At 40.8% G+C, this 20463-nt stretch overlaps 2 protein-coding genes across 5 annotated transcripts in view; one reads left to right on the top strand and one right to left on the bottom strand.

Moving 5' to 3' along the window:
• Positions 1-160: 160 nt before the first annotated feature.
• emilin2b (elastin microfibril interfacer 2b) lies at positions 161-11272 on the top strand. 3 transcript variants are annotated; one of them, XM_032504329.1, is made up of 9 exons: positions 161-433; positions 619-744; positions 1821-2002; positions 2139-3791; positions 8701-8895; positions 8985-9038; positions 9116-9166; positions 9242-9358; positions 9874-11272. In XM_032504329.1, exons 1-9 carry the CDS (start codon positions 306-308, stop codon positions 10203-10205), a joined length of 2838 nt encoding a protein of 945 aa, XP_032360220.1. In that variant the 5' UTR covers positions 161-305; the 3' UTR covers positions 10206-11272. The 3 variants fall into 3 exon arrangements, with proteins under 3 accessions (XP_032360220.1, XP_032360221.1, XP_032360222.1); XM_032504330.1 differs by lacking the exon at positions 9116-9166; XM_032504331.1 differs by lacking the exons at positions 8985-9038; positions 9116-9166.
• A 55-nt stretch (positions 11273-11327) lies between these two features.
• The window catches only part of LOC116672455 (phosphatidate phosphatase LPIN2), a 13199-nt gene continuing 4063 nt past the window's right edge, over positions 11328-20463 (bottom strand). Inside the window, exons 2-20 of one of the 2 annotated variants that reach the window (XM_032504332.1) lie at positions 20252-20452; positions 18646-18741; positions 18093-18388; positions 17893-18009; positions 17609-17735; positions 16970-17438; positions 16272-16371; positions 15836-16008; positions 15207-15300; positions 15020-15089; positions 14835-14918; positions 14555-14634; positions 13976-14135; positions 13607-13755; positions 13340-13426; positions 13078-13230; positions 12467-12581; positions 12228-12331; positions 11328-12150 (exon numbers count right to left, since the gene is read on the bottom strand). In XM_032504332.1, the coding sequence (XP_032360223.1) occupies positions 12006-12150; positions 12228-12331; positions 12467-12581; positions 13078-13230; positions 13340-13426; positions 13607-13755; positions 13976-14135; positions 14555-14634; positions 14835-14918; positions 15020-15089; positions 15207-15300; positions 15836-16008; positions 16272-16371; positions 16970-17438; positions 17609-17735; positions 17893-18009; positions 18093-18388; positions 18646-18741; positions 20252-20443 (2811 nt within the window). In that variant the 5' untranslated portion in view covers positions 20444-20452 and the 3' untranslated portion in view covers positions 11328-12005. The remainder of the gene's footprint in view (positions 12151-12227; positions 12332-12466; positions 12582-13077; positions 13231-13339; positions 13427-13606; positions 13756-13975; positions 14136-14554; positions 14635-14834; positions 14919-15019; positions 15090-15206; positions 15301-15835; positions 16009-16271; positions 16372-16969; positions 17439-17608; positions 17736-17892; positions 18010-18092; positions 18389-18645; positions 18742-20251; positions 20453-20463) is intronic. The other variant, XM_032504333.1, reaches the window with a different exon arrangement.

The following is a 20463-nucleotide window of genomic DNA, read 5'->3' as shown; positions in this document are numbered from 1 at the left end:
TAGAAACCTTCAAAATAAAATCTTAGTTTTAAGGATTTGGGTGCGCATTTTATGCACGGGGTAATTACGGTGCTTTTTCGATTTGAAGACAATCATTATCCAAAGTTAGCCTCCGGGGGTGGGTGGGTGGATGTGTGCGTGGGCGTGTGCGCGCTGGAGGGGGTCCCGACACGTCACATCCAAGGACGCTGCAAGGAGCTTGTTTCGATCTGCGCACCACAGAGAAGGAACAACCGCTTCACTGATCACAGACCTTCAGTAGTCAATGACTACATTCTGAAAGCATACTGGATCATTTAATTCACATGTTAACCATGAAGCGCGGACTTTTTCACTTTTTGATAACTTTCCCTCTCATCAGTGGATCACCTTTCCAACATAGCATGTTCCGGGGTAACGCATATTCTGGCACCGAAACACGACAGAGAAATAAGTGAGTAACGGATGTATTGTTTATATCATGTTTTGCATGTTGAGGAACCACTCATTGATTAAAGCGCCTCATGTATCCTCTACTGTGTGTAAATAAACTCTGTCAGTTGAGGAAAAGTAATCCATGCAATGAGTACCCACCGAAGCTTTCTACGCCAGGAGTGATTAACGGTGACTTTTCTGCAGAAACTGGTGCGCCTACGTTGTGCACAAGAACGTGAGCTGTGCCGTTGTTGGAGGCACGGAGAGTTTCCTGCAGCCAGAGGTTTTGCCGTGTCCACCGGAGTTGCCAAGTTGTGCGCAACAAGTGATGTAAGTTCCCTGCAGTTCGGGACACTGAGTGGAGGCCAGATTTTTTTTTTTGTATTTTTAACAGTGTCAGGCAATACTGTTGGTTTTACTCTACAAAGTGGATTTTTGCAACTGTCAAATAACTTACTGTGGTGTTAAAATACAAAATGTTGAGCTTGGTCAGATGTACGTCTGAAGTAGGGAGGTAGGATGAAGGTGTTCCTCTGACATTCCCCAGTGTTCTATGTTCTTCTGTTTTTATTATATTCTTATATTTGGATTAGTTTTTTTCTTTAGGTCCAAAACTATCAAAGCATTTAGTGAAAACATTTGAGACATTGTATCTGCATTAGTGATTTATTATTTCTATTTCATAAGCAAAACTATTGACTATCAAAATATACTTATAGTTAAAGTACTTACAAAACAATTTTTTATATATATATATATATATATATATATATATCACATTAGCGTAAGTTGATCTACATTAAAAGAGTAAAAAGAACAATTACCTTCAAAATGTAGTGGAGTAGAAGTTTAATGTAGCATAAAATGGTGATACTTAATTTATGAATACTTCAAAACTGTATTTAAGATGGGGGGGGGAAAGGCTTGCAATAGAGACAATATAAATGACTTTCATTCTTTGAAGAATCTTAAACATGATTCAAGCATCTGTGTTAAATCTTCATGAAGGGCAATATGGTCAGACATAACTCTGACTTTGTTTTGCTTCAGTGTTCATTAAGCAACAAACACACTTGGTGAGATGTAATTAATCATCGAGTGGCGGGGGTCTGTGGTCCAACAGTGTCCTCATGGCGTGGAATTGGTGGAAAGTCTTAGCTGTTTCCTGCCAACTGCGTGATTAATTCATTGCAAATGTGACTAGTGTTTATTTAGTTTTAGTTGTCAACAAACAGACTTTATTGTGCTGTGACTCCAAGTTTACATTGTATGAGAGGGAGAGTTGCACACGTCTTATATTGAGACTTTATTGAGAAGAATTATCTCTTACACTGTTAAACATACCATTGTATAAGCACCTGGATTTTTAGAATGTAATCATGTCTTCATGTGTCGAATGCCTCCAGATATCAGACACACTTTAGGCCAATGTATAAGATTGCATACAAGACTGTAACAGAGCTGGAGTGGAGGTGCTGCCCGGGGTACCAGGGCCACGACTGCCGGGAGGTGAAGGACATAAAGCTGCTCCAAGTGGAGCGTTTACCTCATGCTCCGTCTGCCTCTGGACATATACCAGTCCCACAAGGTAAAAGACATCTTTCTAACTAAAGAAATCTAGCATAACAATATATTTTAAAAAAAACAAATAACTGCTGGAAAACACCAGAATGAAAGCAGACATATTTCTGTTTCCCATTGCTCTCTCTGTTTCTCTTTTATAGTTCCAGAACAGCAAACAGAGAACCAGAGGAACCATCCATGGGGAAGAGCGGAGCAGTTTGCAGATCAGCCAGGTCAAAGGCCACTGGAGGGTCATGGAGCATCTCAAAATGTACAACACCTGGAGGAGGAGGTGCAGCGACTATCCCACATGGTCCTTAACATGCAAGCAAGAATGACAGACATGTCCTCCAATCTGAGATTGGATCTCCAAGAGGATGCCAGTAAAATGCTGGTTACGCTGCTGAGTAACTACAGGCAGCCTGTCAGTGCCAGAGGCGCAGAGACCCACACTGTTCAGGTTCAGGACTTCTCTTTTGGACACGAGACAACGCAGATGGACGACGTCATGAACAAGATCAGCCAGGTCACAGACGATCTAGAGTCCAAGAGCAATACCCTGGATGACCTCCTTGGCCGTGTCAACCGTCATGATGGACAAATTCATCTGTTGATGGAGGCCATGCACAACCGGCTGTCGACACCCCCTCCTGCTCCCCCAGCCAGTCCTACAGACCTACATGCCTACCTGGACGAGAAGATCCGCGCTCTGAGAGAGGAGTTAATGGAGGGCATCGACATCAAAATGGCAGACATGAAGAACTCATGCGACTATAAAATCATGTCAGTTCAGGAGCAGTGTGAGGGACAAGAATCTAGCTACCTCAGCCTGGCCGAGCTCATGGACTCCAAGGAAACTGACTTGCGCAAAGAGATCCAGGACCTTAAGACAAAGCTGGTTGATCCAAGAAAGGAAGACACCCGTCCTGTGGAGAACTTTGAGATCTGTCTGAACTCATCTGAGAAGACCGTAGCGGCCCAGTGCCTCTTTGTGGAGGAGATGCTGAAAAAAGAACGGGCCGAGGTTATCAAAGACCTGAAGGAGACTCTGGAGAAAAAGCTGGCCTCCATGGAGAACAAACTCACCGGCCTGTTGGTAGATACCAGCACTGACTCCCCATCTGGCAGTCTTTGGACTGCTGTAGAAAACCTTCAACAAGACTCCCAGAGCTGCATAACTGCTGTAGATGCTATGGAGAGTAGTCTTAAAGGCCAGATAAATGGCCTTGGAGCAATGGAGGAGCAACTCCTCAATTACAGCGCCAGCGTTGAGAACGTACACAGCGACTTGAGCCATCTGAAAGGGCGTGTGGGCAGGTTGGAGGACTCGCTATCAGATGTAGTCCACTGGCAGTCTCAGGTGTCTGTAATCCTCAATTCCACCTGGGGTCAAGTTAAAACGGGGTCTTCACAGGAGGCCAAGGACCTTCTGGAGCTTCACAGGACCCAGCATCAAGAGCTGAGAAAGCGTCTGGATGAGCTGAGCAGGGAAGTGAAAGCCAAGGCCGACCACTGCAAGAACCACACAGAAGATGTCGGGAAGGTGATTGCACACATGGACAGCCGCGTTGTTCGTGTGGAGAGTTTATGTGGCAAGCTGGATCCCATCTCCAGTAGCCTCCAGAGGATCAAAGAGGGTCTGAATAAACACGTCACTGGGTTGTGGACTTGTGTCAACCAGCTGAATAGTACAGTTAGAGCTCACGCACGAGATATCGGAGGACTGAGGGGAACTTGTGAGAACCTCCAGAACCACATCTCTAATGCAGGCGGAGACCTCCAGGTGCTGATAAACAGCAAACCTGGGAACACAGGTAAGCTGCTATGCACACATAAACTCACCCATTTTATTTTCTTGGTGTGAATGATTACCTGTGAAGTAATGATTTACAAGGACACTTACATTCCTCTTAAATATATTCTTCTGACAAATAAAAAGTTGAATACTTAAAATAAAACAAAACTGGTACCTGGTCTGGTATGACCACTGGCTTATGATGGCTAATGTTATTACAGTATAACAGACCTAAACTGACTAAGTTAACTGACTATTCTCTGCTTGTGCCACTGTATTTTACTTTAATCTTGTAAACTTCACTTGTGGCCACAGTGTGCGCCTTTCAGCAGAAGTTATATCGTCTTTCTTTTAACACAGGCTAAATCGGATTTGTCATTCACAGAAGTTTAATTAGAAGCTGGAGATCAATGAAATGGCTGTAATATTTCCCATAATTTTAGATCATTGCTTGGACCATAGCGCATTTGTTTAGTCCAATAATCGCAGAGGCTGTAATATTGGCGTGTGTTAGAGTGTGTGAGTGAAAGGAAGTTGGATTTCTATTTAACTATGTTCTCAGTTAAAGGAGGCAGGGTTTATTAAAGACACATGCTTGATTTAATTTACCCAACTTGTGTTGAGCAATGCTTTGGCATAAAGAAATGTTGCTTGCTTGACTTTTTTTGTGCATCCTACATGTATGAATAGTTTTTGTGGGAGTAAATTGTGAGTGTCACCCTGTTTAATATCATATGAATCTATTTGTTTATCCCCTATGCTGGATATTATTGCAAGACTAGTAGCGGTAAGCATATTTCAGAGTACAGATTTTGGTATCAGTGCATATGTTGCATATTTCTCGTATGAGCCTGCTTATAATGGTGCCTATGAGACCAAGCTGGACTTCTCTGACCCTCACAGTTGTAAATCGGAACCAGAAGAACGCCCATAATGTTTACGAGCCAAGTCTCTTCCTCTGGGACCGGCTAGTTTTCAGTCGTTAACTGTGCAGGTGATGCCGGATGTGATCCAGTCCAGAATCATATGGGAGGTGAACTGGAATGAAATAGCCCTGGTTCTGGTTCTTTTTGCCAATTGTTGCCAATCTGTAACGATTGGGACATGTTGTCACTCCACCCAATGGCTGTCACAATGTAATTTCATCATTCTGTTATTGGGAGGTTCTGCAAGTGGAAACACAATCAATCATGATTTCCACTAGTGCTCAGCGATGTTACGTGGGCCATTTTGACCACTGGCTCCTCGTTGTCTTTGCCCTGCCAGCTGCATCATCCTATAATCTCCCCCTCCCGGCTTATCTGAAGAGAGTGGAAAAACCTTCCTTGGAGAAGTCCTTTACAGAGGGATCACCATTCCACACAGCTTATCACAGCGAGCACTCGTGGCCGTCTTTATATCAGAGCCAGGAGCTTCAGTTTGTTTAGATTAGGTGCTACTGGAATCAACATTTATATCACTCCTTTTCCTCACAACATCTACCGTGCTTTATTTCTTCAAGTCCCATGCCGTGTTCTCTTTTCTTTTTTTAACTTGCATGGCTGAGTTCCTTCTGTTGAAATAAACAGTGTGAACACTTGAAGCTGCATCAGGGTCCCAAGGGTCATTTGCCAATGTGTTTACCATGATGTCATACCGGTCGTTAACCTTAAATAACAGGGGTCAGGGCAGGGATGAAGACAGATGCAATGTGTCATTCATGACATGATTTTGTTGCTTTCAGTGCTAATCATGATGTCATGGCTTTATTTTATTCTGGCTTGTTGACACACGACAGAAATACAACAGTGGGCCTCCAGTAAATATGTGTTACAGCTACATGTACAGTTACTCAAAGTTTAGAAAAACTGAATTCTTCATTAATTCCGGTACTGAAATGAGTAATTGACATGGTTTGAAAGATACATTGGGGCACTTTTAAACAGGCACCATTTCTAATAGGTTTAAAAGTTGTTTACAGTTTTATTAATGATTAATCAACCATTTAAAAACCTTAACAGATGAGTTATGATCCATTAAAAGCAATGTTTGGGTTGCTGGTGTTTGCTAAGAATGCAGTTATAAATGTTGGTAACCTTTTAAAGAAAGGCTTTTGGAACTAACACTTTATATTAAGAAGAGTTAAAATTGTTAATACATTATTAATGAATAGATTTTTGTCCAGATATTCTGCAGGTTTTCCTTTAAGGTAAGAGGTCCAAAAGAGTAACGACCTGATGCAATGAATAGCTATCTAAAAGATAAATCAAGTGTCCTGCAGCTGGAGGAGGATAAACACCAAAGGGATAAAAGGATTTTCTCCAACCTGGCAACCTAACATCAGTCTTATTAATGGCTTATAACTAATGTATAAAGAAATATTAGTAAATTGTTTTTAAACTATGAGCAAAGCCATTAGTTGTAACGTATAACCCTTTATAAAGTGTGATTTATAAGAAAGTTGTACCAACCAATCGTAACACAAGGTCCACTAAATGGCTTTTTTGCTGAGCCTTCAATCACATTGCACTTTTATAATCTATGGTAACGGTGCAAACACCCCTTATGTCCCCTTATATATTGTTATTATTATTATTATTATTATTATTATATTTATATATTATTGTATAAACATTTGATAATGTTTTTTTGCATACTTGGACCCATATACTGCAAAGTGCGTTTTCCTCAGTTTGTCATTGTGCTTATGTCAAATGTAAGTTTCCTAATGCTTTTACTTGCGTTAAAGCACATCTCTCATTGTGCACTCACTTAAAGCATCGTAGGGCTCTATTATGGGGTCGGGAGATAAGAAAGCATGCTTTCCTGCTTCTGACAACGCTCCGTGTTTTTAAGCTGGCGGGTCAATGACCTACGAGAGATGAGGTCATTTGTAGGGTGGTGCTCTCTGGTCAGTGCTCAAACATGATAACCCCATGATCCAAAACCAAGATGAGACCTAACAGAAAGCCCTCAAGAACAATATTGCCTGCGGCATTTGGCGGCTGCTCATTTTACGCCCTCTTATCTTGACAGGGAGGATTTGGACATTTAGCAAACTCCCTTTATCTCCTGAGTTCTGAGGCTAGATTTATTGATCCCTAAATAAAGTCTTATGAGCGCGGTGTGTTTTTGGTTAACAGTCCCATATAAAGTCAACACTCAACAACTTGCTGTGCACGTGTCATTATTATGTGGTGTGTAATGTGGAATGTGGGCATTCTTGTGATACAAGGGGCTGTTGTATTTTGGAACTGTGGGGGGTTAAGTGACTAACAACAGAGCCAGGGTTTCCCATGCTGCTTTGCTGGATAGATCGCCAATTTGTGGCAAACAGCAGACCCAGCTGCATTTGTTTACAGCTCACCTCTTTCATCATGACATACACTCTCGAGTACATGCATCCATCCTGTGTTTGCCTCTTTCATTCTTGTAGAACTAGGCCTGAAATCAGTTTTGAATCCCTCCCATCAAAGGCTACTCACATACCTCGCTTTATATGAGCAGCGACACGACCAACAAACGCAGACCAGTGAAACACACGCACATGTGCTTATATGCAGACTTACCCCCTTAGCTGTTTTATGGTTGCACACCGGTCCCTCGCCACATGTTGTGTTTAACAGGCAGACTTTACTAAATGACCCTTTTCCCCAGGGTGAGAGAACATGCTGTCTGGTGGCTGAACATGTGGCTGTGCCTTGGTATGCTGCTGGTATGCCTTTTATGTGCTGATTTCCCAGGTAGAACAGAAGAGCTGGGGGCTGTGGTCTTGTAGTAGAGCAGAGTTTGTGCCCCCAGCCATGAGGGGTGATTTGTTGATAAACTCCAGGGTTCATCCCAGTGGCGGTTCTCAGGAATGCAGCGGTACGTTCAGAGCTGATCGCCTTGTGATGGGAGATGGGGAATTGGTCTGTCACTTTCTCTGTTCATGACCATTAAAACGGGCTTGTAGAACCACTCACTGTTTGGCTGTCAATGAGTCTACAGTAGCCCTGACATAAACATGTTTCTTGAAAAGTTCACATGCAAGTAAAAAAGTAGAAACACAACATATATAATATAATTCAACGTTATTGCTATGATGTTGGCCAACATTTGTTGGTGCAAACAATTCATTTCAAAAGTTTGAAACAATTACGATGTGGACCAGTGTCATTCAAATTAAATAAGAGAGGCCTGCCGGTGAATACTACTGGTATGTCATTTTTTAGTTTGTGTAAGAGAGGTATTCATTTGATTTCAAATGTATTATGAATGTTGTATAGGAGGTATGTGAAAATGTTAAATGTCCGCTGTCAAGAGACTTTGCTATAACATTGAATACAGTTTCTCTGTTTGCATTGTGGCATTTGGTCTCAAACTTTTTATGTAAAGTTTGAGACCCCTCCGCCCCTTTGGAAAAACGCAAGTTGATGTGCAAATTAATAACACATGATAAACTTGTACATGCCAGTTGGTCTGACGACATCTTGAAAATCTGAACCTTGATTGCTTTGCAAGACTCAAAGCACATGTCTTAGCTTATAGTTTCTTCATTATTGTGACTTTTATTTTATTTTAGTTTTTTTTACTTGCTCTCCACATTTTCCCCCTAGTCATGTGTGACCTCTTGCAGTGGCCCTGCCGCCAGTTTCAGAACCCATTACATTAGACAAAAACGTGTGTTGCTGCTTTATGGCAATCATATATTCCCATAATTTCGATTTTACCTATCACAATTTTCTCAATTTAATTCCCAGAAAACGTACTGTTATCATGATTTTAATCAAAATTGAAATATACTGTAAAATGACATATACCATGACATAAATGAAGGCCTATTTGCCCCTTACTACTCATAATTGAAATGTTTTTGACTGCAATTTGTCTCCAAACATCTGCATCCATGCTTCTATCTCTCTCTTACCTGCAACCTCTCCATCGTTCACTCCATATCTGTATTTTAGGTGTTCAGGTTGCTGTGGAGGACGGTTTACGTAAGAGTCCTGCGGGGCCGCTTGGTCCTCAGGTTGCTTCCCTCCCACAGCCACCCGTGATAGAGACCGGAGAGGCGGGACCCCCTGGCAAGATGTCCTCGTCCAAGTTGCCCAAGGGGACAGATGGCAGCATGATACCTGTTCAAGGCTTTGCTGGAGCTCCAGGTGAGTCACACCCACATGTACATGCACTCAGCTCTGCATGTTTCCCACGATTGTTTCATGCGTCTAATTTTTTAGTTTTATTTCATCAGCCTCTGCAGTCAAATCTACTGGCTCGCTAAAGCCCAGCATGCCACTCATCTCAGGTAGATAGTCCTTTTTTTGTGCTGCATCACATTAGGCTTTCAAGAGTGAATACCAATGTTTTAGTTTTGATCAACAGAAGTGAACACGGCCCACAGACTATCGCCACAGGAACCTGCCTCTGCTTCAGGTTTGAATGGATTCAGTCTACAGGTTTCTACCTCTGTTAATGTTTGTTAGTTAATTTTTCCTTTCCTGTGTTTAGGTGAGAAGGTGTCCTTCTCAGCGGGTCTGACTCTTCCTCCGTTCCAGGGAGAGATTGGAATCATTCGATTCAACAAAGTGCTGGTCAATGATGGAGGACACTATGACGCTCATACAGGTAACTGTTAATACAGTCACGCTGGCCCAAACAATTAACCATAAACCTACATTTTAACCCACAGTTTGATATTGTAAACTTCAGTTTGAACTGTTGTTGTGAATTTAATTTGAATGCTGGCGATATTGATATTTTGTAATTAAATTAAATTATTATTTAGGCTATAAACGGTATGAAAAACTGTTTAATGCCCATCACAATTAACAAGAAATCCAAAGTGACGATGACGAACAGGCTACAACAACAATGTACTCAATTTATAATGAAATGCATAACCTTTACTGTTTAGTCCACTTTGTATTTACTCTATATTTTTCTATAAATGACTCTTTACTGTCTTTTTGCATGTCTGGTTAGATGGTAAACTGCATTTCGTTGTCAGAGGATCACTTTTATTGGTAGGATTATTCCTCTGGAGAACATGAATGTCTGAAGGAAATTCCATGGGAATCCTAAAATATTTTAATGTGTGTGCCCAAGTGTGTGTAATAAAAGTATATGGGTGTTGTTCTCAGGTATCTTCACAGCTCCCAGCGACGGCCACTACCTGGTGACCGCTGTGCTCACAGCCCAGCGCGGTGACAGGGTTGAGGCGGTCCTGTCTGTTTCCAATCACAGCATCCAGAGGTTGGACTCAACGGGCTTCTTTTCAGAAGCGGCGGCCCCGCCCTCACATGATCGGTGTAACTGCAGCGGTTCAGCCTCACTGAGTCTGGTTCTGTCGCTGAGGAGAGGAGATCGAGCAGGACTGGTCATGACTGCTGGAAAACTTGCCAGCTCAGCATCTTCTGAGATCCTGTCATCTTTCAGCGCTGTGCTTCTCTACCCCAGCCCATCAAAACGGTAGCCCTGGCCTCTTTAAAGACCCCTTATATAAGCCATGAGTGGAGCGTGGTGTACGTTACTGGGGACACATTAAGGCTAATGGTGATATTACATTATCAGAGGAGGGAAAGAAATGTCTTTACCAGCCCGGAAAAATGTTAAATGAGATTATTTCTATTTCTCATTAGTACTTATACAGTATATAGTGTGTATACATTGCAATTATTTCATATTTTCATTGTGAAGTTGTCTATGACCCAGATCTTACACATTTATTTGTGGTCAACTGCAGTAATCAGTTTTTCCTTAGTATTTAAAAACTGTGTATTGTAAGTACACCACCTAGTAATGCTGATGTTACTGAGTTGTGCTAATATTTGAATTCCAGTTGATCCAATTTGTTCATTGCTTACTTAGCAACTCAGTGTTTATTTTATTAGAAACATCCTACAGTTCATACCAGTTTTTATTATTGCATACATTTCTTATTGGTGCAAAATAAGCTTTGTTTCAAATACAATTTGTGGTTTTATTAATGCAACAATCATAATTTGATTTAACAGTTTATTACTACAACACAGTTTATAATATGTATACAGAGTTCATACTTTACCTATTAACTTATAGTACTTATACTTAAATAAATCGTGTTTTCTGAGCTCAACTCTCAGACAATCTAGTAAATAGAAAACAGATTAAATGTATTTATGAAAACAGTCATCCAAACATACTTGGGCTTACATTGTTACATCACAATGTAAATTTGATCGCCATGAGGTAAATTACAATAATCTACAGAAAACACTTTAAGCAGCAGCAAATTTTTTTCACTGAAAAGTGAAATAAGACCACTAAACCAAGAAAAGACTGTTCTCCTCACACAAAGTTAATCACTTTCATAGAAAGAATGCATTAAACTTTACTTACAGCTGCACAACTGAGCATGACAAGGTTATAAACAAAGAGGCCTAGCATTGAAATACTGTATTTATCACAATGACAAAATCAAACAAGTCGGGCAAAAACTTAGGCAAAAGATTAATCAAAAATACTTCACTGTTAGTCTAACTAAAGCTTGATTTTGGAAAAAGAAATACCTTTTACCAAATAGCAGCATCTACAGTACAGAAAGTGCTTTTTTTTTAAACTGCACTAATGCAATTAATAACTTAATTTCACATTTTTTCTTATAGTGCAAAATCATTAAGCTTTGGAACAAAGATGTAAGACATTTATTGCGAACATTAAAGAGTGGATAAGGCCTTAAAGGGATATAAAAAAAAAAATAACATAGCTGCTATGAATATTACCTTGTTTTTTTTTATGATAGCGCTCAGGTCAGGCAGAGAGTGTAATACAGCAAGTATTTTTGTTTCATACCGAGCCAGTAGCCAGTTTAAACACCAACACCTCCACTCCTAAATACATGCTTAGTGAATATCTTCTCATAAGCATGTAAAAGAAACTATTCAAATGGTAAGAATAATAACTCATACAGTATGTCATACTTTTGGCTTTCGTATGTGCCAAAAGCTTACCGTGCCTTCAAATACACCCCTTAACTGTGTAGCTCAAGCACAAAGAATACAAGCGCATATAAGGGAATAAATGAAATGTTGTGCATTAAAAAATATGGAATACATTCATATCCCAAACTTCTTCACTTCAGTTGAATGTGTCTAAGACAATATCAAACTATTCCAGTAGCCTACAAAATTGACAATTACAAAAACTTGTAAATATTATAAAACAAGTGCATACAGGCATTACTGCCCTGAGTTAAGTCGACAACGTTAGTTGAAAATGTTAATATCATTTTAAGTTAGAGCAGCTCCTCCAAACACACCTCAGCGATCGGCTGTCTCCAGTAACAGAAGGAGCTGAACTCTGGACAGCTGAAGGTGGCGCTGTGTTGTGAACTTCGTAAAGGAAAAACATGCTCCACCAGCTCACTCAGCCGGCTGTATCTGTAAAATAAAAAGCAGCAATAAGAGAAAACGCTGACGGACACAAACAACAACTCCAGTAATGCTTGGAGACTTACGAGGTTTTATTGCCTTTGGCTTGCTCGAGGATTAACTCCCCTTTGGGATTCACTGTGAATATCCGACACACGGGCACGCCCACTTGCTTATAGGCAAACACGTCCTAAAACAGAGGACAACAAAGATCCTTTTCAGAGTAATGGCATCTAACTGACCGTAACATTATACCTCTTTTTCACATAAAAATATAAGCTAGGATTTATTGAAGATAGACCCCCAAACCTAAAATAATACTTACGCTTGCTCGGTTTCCGAAGGCTGCATAGAAGGGATGTGTGTTTGGGAAAAACAGGTTCTTGATGTCGGTGAGGCATTCAATCTTGAACTTCTCAGGCTTTTTTTCTATGATTTCTCTAACAAGAGAATTACAAAGAAAGGATTAGAGACCTAACCTTTGACCTTTCACTGCTAATGGGGTTGCCTACTGTATTATTTATAACCATTTATAGAGTCAATGGGTATCCAAAATGACCATAGAAACTGGTAATTAAGGTTACCAATTAGGTGAAAAAACGTAAAAGCAAGTTTTTTTTTTTTTTAAACAAAAGTAAAAGGTCTTTAGCTGCTCAGCAGTGCATACTGTAAGTGCGACCGGTGTTGACACACATTTTAATTCCAGCTAAGCCAACAAAAGACATAGCAGAATTACTTATTTATATTGGAATACATTCCATTTTTGCTTGATCTCAACTTTAACTTGGCTGGCAGTCTAGTAACTGAAAGCACTGCCATTAATACCAGGCATCTGGCAACGCTGCTTCAAATCTTCAGTCGATAAACGCCTATGATTTAGATCAAATAATGCTGTTGACTGAAGCTTAGAATAAATGCTTAGGTTAGATTTCTTACCTATGGAAGGCAGAGAAGAGGCTGCTGGGGGAGAGCATAAGCGGTCCTTGAGGCAGGAGAGTCCCTCTATCGTTCACCCAGTGCAGATATCCTCGGGTCATGTTAGCCATGCCGATTGCTCGGGCCGAACAGTACAGGAACTTGTAACCATTCCTGTAGCAGTAAAATATTTATTGAGAGGTTAAACCTGTTACTTAACTTCAGCCCCATCGCTGTTTGACATCTCTTATGCTAACAAAATAGTAATAAATCAGTATCTTACTCGTGCACTGAGTGGTAGAGCTTAGCGATGCCTTGATGAGTCCAATCTTTTCCGAGTTGAGGCAGAATTTGACCGAACACATCTGACCTGTTGGAGGAAAATGATTTAGGGTAAATAAATAAATAAATAAAAAACTCTTTCAAATGTTGTAAATAGAATTGGATTAGTTGTTAGTCTTTGTGAGCAGCCTGAGAACAGGACAGTTTTATGTAATGCTGCCTGAGAAAGAACACAGTAGAATTATGAAGAGGTAGATATGTCTCATACTTGGTGATGGTGCCATCGATGTCAGAGATTATGACCTTGTCGTCCCAGTTCCACAGGTAGATTGTTCCCTCGCAGCGACATGTCCCCTGGTACTGAGTGGTTATGCTGAAAGTGACATCATTAGGGCCCTCTCTTAGCTTCAGGCTGGCCTGTAACAGACAGAAAAACAGTGGCGTTTAAAAGTGTACTCATTGATCTAGCATTGCTTTCCTATAAAAATGAGTTTTAATAAAAAAAAGGATTAAATTTGATGCAGCATGACCACAGACATTCCTTATACATCATCAGAAAAACAGCAGACTAATGAGACAGCTTCTGTGTTTGCCTCATTTTAGCCACACTGCTAGTATCAGGGATCACTTGTCTTACTATCTGGTCTGACGACAGTCGAAGGGACTTCTTGTAGGAGTGGCAAGGCGCCAGTGCCGGGCCTTCTGTCTGCACATGGTCAGTAGGTGGCCAAGCAGGTGCCACAGCGTTCAGCTCTTTAGTCTCATCGTCGCTGGACCACTCTGCTGCTTTCTGCCTGCAGAGAATGCAGTCTGAAGTGAGACAGGTAAACAATATGATGATGACTGAGTTTAAGACAAATTGATGTCAGAATAAGCACAATGCCAAGACAATGCACTGACATAAGGGCATATTTATACGTGTGAGTCAACCAGCAAATCCAGTAGAATCATTTACAGCCATCAGAGGGCAGTAGACCTCCCTGCCTATAACTCTGCTTTGTTTATTACTACTTTACACAAAACTTGCATGCACCCTTAATACTCCCTGAAACAAAGTTAAATCCAGAATCTCCCAGCTGCCTGGTCCAAACTGTCTTCGTCCAGAATTCTTAACGATGAGTTTATGAGTCATAAAATGACTAAGATGCTAATGTGGGCCATGTTTACCCAACAGTGCCTATGTGTGTGCTGTAATGTTGTAAGGAAGCTGACTCACTGTGTTTCTGGGGCCTGGTGAAGGGAAGGGCTCTCTGTGGTCAAAGACTCCTGTCTCTCTGACTTGGTCTCTGATGATAACTAAAGAAAAGAGAAGACATTATCAGGTTTTATTTTTACATAATGCAAAACCAGGATGCTATGGTTAATGAAGCATTTAGGCAACCTGTTCTTTATTTGCCTAGAATAATTTACAATGCAAAGTCACTTAAACAGTGTGGGATTCCCACTGACCTCTGCTATACAGATGGAGCTCTGACTTTGAGTCACGCATTCAGTACCTGCTTTATGCTGCTCTTTCTCCAGAACCACCAGCGTCCAGACTTTTTTGGCATTTTCTCCTTCACCCAGGCCTCCTCTGTAGCCTGCCATTCAGATACATGATTCATGTATTAATAGATATACTGTGCAGATCCAGTTTTAAGATCAAAAAGTACTCTATAAACACATTTGACAAAGAGTATACCTTTGGCAAGTTCTTCTGAAAAGCCTGCATACTAAGTATCAGCGGTGCTGCCAGTGTCCAGTTGTAATACCTGAAGAAAAAAAAAGTTTTAGGTCTAATGTGCACATCGTACAATTAAATATTAATTAATCATTAATTAAACGTAGGTGAGGGTTTTAGGAACTGAATTGAGACATGGACAACTCACCTGTTTGCAATTCTAACTACCAAATTAGGATTGTCAATTATTGCTGGATTTTCTGCAAATTCATTATAGGTAATGATGTGCTCCATGAATTTCTCTGGAATAAATGAAACATAAAAGCCGGATTTTAAATGATGCTATTTGCCCATAATATGAATAACAAATACATCAGTGTGCAGGAGCTGAGAAACGGTCACAACAAGTAATGCATCCTGCTTATTTACTTGTCAACAAGGATTCAAAGCTTTATTGGCCACATAAACAAGTAACATGATTAGTGAATGAATATGGAAAAAAAGGATTAGAAAAAATATAAAAGGATACAAATTCAACAGACATGTATAAATATAGTTAAAAACAAGTTACATTTGTAGCAAGCATGCAATGTGCAGGGCAGTGCAAAGGTTTAATGGGCATACGGGTAATACAGTAAATCCTAAAAAATGAATACAAAATGATTGTTAACATCCTGTATGAGCAATAAAGTTCAATCAGCTGCTAATTTCAAAATCTACCGTCCGCCCTGTATTTCTTTTTAGAAGACATAACTACTGGAATTTTAAGACCGATGTAGGAGGAAACAGGTTTTATCAAGCTGCAATAAATAAATTGCTGCTAATAATGGTGGGTACCTTTAGGGATCTCTGAGTTCTCACCAACACCTCCACACAGCGACAGGGTAACATCAGGGAGGTCACCAGCAGAGTCAGACAGACACTCGGTGCCGCTGTCTGCTGCTGCGCTGCCAACAGACTGGGGAGACTGCGATCCAGAGCGCCTCTCCACCTCAACCTGCTCAGACTCACTGAAAACACACACAGACCAATTTCATCACAGGGTTGTATAAATAGCTGCAGCCATTTTTATGCATTAGTGATGGCAGTTATTTTCACATCTTCTGTTTACAGGTAGGGCTGGGGATCAGACCTCAATATTTGGATAGACAGCACAAGTACTGAAAACTGTTGTTTCCTAAAGTTGGAAATTAATGCTTTCTCACCTTTGGTACATACACTCATAATAATCCTAAATGAGGTAACAGGACTGAAATGATTCCCAAGTTTGTACCTTTTAGGGAAGTACCGGGCAACAACATCAGGTTCAAGTGCATTCAGGTCATCCAGGTAAATATCTTCAGGTCCCTGATGTTGGCTCCTTTTCCTCACACCTTTTACAAAAGCAAGACAAGAGACGCTTATCGGAAATCGCTGACTTCAATTGTTTATTTTTTGTGGGTTTTTTTGTGTTTTTTTGAGTGAATGCAGAGTAGACACAGAAATATATACTCAGCCTCTACCCAAATAGAAACCACATCCTTCCTGTTAACATTCACTTTGAAGAAGAGTACCTTCACATAATCTGGGGTTTTACTCTAGACTTCCCCATGTTTAATAATTAAATGACAATTAAAATGTTCTACACAATTTTTAAAAACATTCATTAAACAGTAGCAGTTAAAAGTAATGTTTTTAACCTAGTCTGAAGTCCTTTGAATCTAATAAAGATTTTAAGCATATTTTTGCTTATCTTAGATTTATTTTTATTTGATTATTTACCTATGAGATTCATTGCACTCATTCATTCACAAAACCCAGCAGCTGTTTCATAAATAAGATCTTATTTACCGCCCACCCCGATAAGTTTTAAGCAGTCCATAAATTAAAAAAAAACAAGTACAACCGTTTGTTACATCAGAAATAGAATGAATTTGCTTCAATTAAGACGGCAATGTAAAGAAACCTAGTTGTAAAGGGAGGTTGTGTTACCTCTCCTCTTGGCGGGGGAGTCGCTGGGTTTGGATGAGGCTCTTGCATCAGGACAAACAGCTGTTGAGTCTCCAGCCATGTTACCGGCTACACTGGCAGCAGTGCTGCGGTCCCTGCAGCTGGGTGGGGAAGACTTCCACTTGGCCTTGCATTCGGTTTTTGGGATGAGGTCAGCGTTAGTGGGACACAACTCAGAGGTAAAACTGTTGGACATTAAGTCTAAAAGGTCTTGCTTGTGCTTGGTAATGTTTGTATTGCGTGACGAAGCTTCAGGGGGCTGTGGTTGGAAGCTGCACTGATCAATTTTGATGGTCCGAGGCTCTGGCTTTATAATACTGCAAATGGGATCCGTGGTTCTCTCTCCTTCCCTTTCCTCCATGGCTTCTGTGCTCAAGATAACCCTGAAATGTGTGTTCTCAGAGGGAGTGATGGTCAACGTCTTTGGCTCTGATTTGTCCTTTTTGTTGACCTGCATGCCAGAAAGAACAGCACAAGATAAAGCTACAATATACACAAGTCCTAACTAAGTCTAAATATGTTTAAATGAGGATATGAACTAAACTTGCAATTCAACCCCAAAAATGTCCCTTGTTTCACAAAGTTTAGACCAGATACCACAATTCTATTTTTGTGGCTTACCCTGGTGGATTCTGGAAACTCTCCCCAGGTCCACTGCATGTGGGACTCAGCCCTGAGCATGCTTTCTGCTGGCTTTACCATCAGCTCAGAGTCACTCTTGGGTGACATGGGCTCCGACATCTCCCTGCTGTAAGCAAACAGCACATTTCCACTGAGTCAGCTGTAACAAGCCTGTGGGAGTGATTTGTTTTACTCAGCCTTGCCTGTTTTGATGAAGTGGATAGTCTTACTGATTCTCTATGCTTGTATTAACAATGTAAAAAATTGACAAGGGGGGGGCATACGTAGTGCTAGGGGGCCAGTCTCCATCAGAGAAAGGGTAACTGTCCCATTCGAGGGCAGTGAGAGGGGAATGTTGCTTGTAGTCCATATTTTCCTTCACCATGGATAGCGATGATGCCCTGAAAACAGGAAGCAATTAAGTTAACTTATGTGTTACAACAAACACCACAAACAAAATCCAGCTTTTAAGGTGTCTACTTACCGTCCATTTTGCGCATTGTGCTCCTCATCTGAACTGAGCTCACACAGCTCCAGCTCCCCGCCTGCAGGTGTGGTTTGCTCCTCCCTGCGTGGCTCAGCCTTGTGCTTCCTCCTGCGTCTCCTCTTCTTCTTTCCGGCGGTGTTGGAGAAGGTTTGGGGGTTTCCAGAGCCAGAATCTTCTGGATTCAGAGGCTGACCGTTCTCTGCCACTGAACCACCACATCTGGGCTCTATGCTCCTGAACAGAGCCTCTTCTGTAGGGATGGGCGAGGTCACCAGGTGGGCTGGGACAATCTCCTGTGACCAGGTAAAAAATATATAAACTACTTGCTGCTGCCGCTGCGAGGCTGTTCTTACCCACAGCAATGTTTTGAGCTAAATGCTAGCATGCTATTGTTATGCAGTTATGTTACTATGTTCACCATCTTAGTTTAGCGTGTTGGTACAAAGCAAGAAGTTCTGTATGTGGTTATCACAGTAATTCCTTTCTACAAGTAAACATCCGTTTAGCTGAAATATTTTTTCATTTTCATCATAAACTCTTCAAAACTCACATTGTGCTGCTCTGTCTCCTGGACAAAAAAGGCCTCACCATTGTCTCCCAGCTTCATGTGCAGCTCTACAGGTTCCCCATTGATTTCTATATCAATCTGCAGAGTCAAACACATCTCTGTAAGAAATACTCTGTACAAAGCTTTACCGTGTAGTTCACCACATTCTCCTCAGTTGGCCTCAGGCAGACATTGATGAGGTTTGTTAACAGCAGAAAAGCACCATAGGCATGCACAACACAGCTTATCGATAAAACAAACTTTACCACAGATTTACCTGACGAATAAGAGTTAAGCCAGAGAAAGAAAACAGGGAACAGCTTGTACAAAGGCTTGCTATTTTCAGTAAATGCCACAAGTTTCTATCCATGTAAAAAAACACAGATTTACTCAGACCTGCTGCCTGTTGTTAAAAAGGTCAACAACATAGGTAAGCATATAGTATTGTAAGTTGTGTGCACAGTGATGTTTTCTTCGGTCTTTACATTTTGAGAAATTGACCAAAATATACTGTAAGTGTCTGCAAGATGCTGACATATGATATGATGTCAACATTAGGTTTTGTTCAGTTTTTTCTGCTTGGCTGGTTAACAGTGACAAACCTGCTTTTAAGTCTAGTCTAATCAACAACAGGCTTACTGCACTGTCTGACTCTACTGTAAGCAAAGTCTCTTCTGTAAAACACTTTTCTTGAATGGGAAAAGGTAAAGTTAGGAATAAGAGGCTAAATTGAGCTTTAATCTGTATATCCCACCTTAGTCCTCAGCTGACAACTACACACTTTCTATAAATAGAGAGAAAGGGCAATCTGCTCTTGTGAGAAGCAGAGAGCTTCAGAAGGGAAAGAGAGGAGCAGAATGATACAAGGGAGATATAAAACGTATTTCTGCAATCCCTCATTTTAATGCATGTTTTTAAAGTGCTCATATTATGCTTTTTGACAAACTGTAACACACGTAATGCTCGCCTGGCTGCTAGCGTGGCACGCCCTCATACTCTGCTTCTGACTGGTTAGTAGTGCTGACCTAGGTACTGCGCATGTGCGACTCCAACAAAGATGGAACAGAAGTGTGATGCCTCACTCTGTAGCTAAAACAGACAGCTTAACACACAGGGTGTAAAGAGGAGCTGCAGCAATGTGAAGTACAACAAAAATATGGTGTTTTTTGAAAATCAAACCATGTAAACCTATTCTGATATAACCTCTAACTACTATTATGAACCTGAAAAGGAGCATAATATGAGCCCATTAAGTGTCAACCATAACAAAAGAGTTTAGAAACTAATGATTATCACCATGTTGTGTCCTTGGACATTGATTAGTCTCATAGAGTTTTTCACAATACATACATGTATTTATTGTAATACATACAATAAATACATTGCTGCAGTAAAGTGAGGAAGTTGTTTTTCAGATAGAAATCCATTCAGTTTCCCAATTAATCATGCACTATTTTTTCTTCAGCAGTTGATCTTCCTTTATCAACAAAATGTTTTCCTCAGAACAAATGCAAAGTTAGTTACATAGTTAATTTTTTTTTCTACAAGGGGTAAACTAGGGATAAAAATCTAAAGATTCAATGATATCAATATATGTATGGGCACTCACAACTTTCTCCCTAGAGCGCAGCACCCCCAGTTTTCCAAAGCGGACATGGAAAGGGGAGCACTGGAACGTCCCGTCAGGCTGTCGGACCACGACCACGTCGATGCAGCCTGAGAGAGTTGCCTGATTGATCCCCTTATACAGCTCCTTTACTGTCACCAGCACCTGGCCTGCCAGCTGCCCCACGTAGTTCATGGTGTCCACCTGTCAGCAAA

Source organism: Etheostoma spectabile, chromosome 22 (genome assembly GCF_008692095.1).
Source record: "Etheostoma spectabile isolate EspeVRDwgs_2016 chromosome 22, UIUC_Espe_1.0, whole genome shotgun sequence".
In the NCBI taxonomy this organism is placed as follows: Eukaryota; Metazoa; Chordata; class Actinopteri; order Perciformes; family Percidae; genus Etheostoma; species Etheostoma spectabile.
The sequence above is the reverse complement of the archived record's forward strand: the minus strand, read 5'-3'. Positions and strand labels throughout refer to the sequence as shown.

Bases quoted from the DNA above. Each gene is read 5' to 3' on its own strand.
- emilin2b (XM_032504329.1), top strand. From the start codon at position 306: ATGTTAACCATGAAGCGCGGACTTTTTCACTTTTTGATAACTTTCCCT. The intron at 2,003-2,138 runs GTAAAAGACATC...TCTCTTTTATAG, and splicing joins ACATATACCAGTCCCACAAG to TTCCAGAACAGCAAACAGAG. The intron at 9,039-9,115 runs GTAGATAGTCCT...TTTGATCAACAG, and splicing joins CAGCATGCCACTCATCTCAG to AAGTGAACACGGCCCACAGA.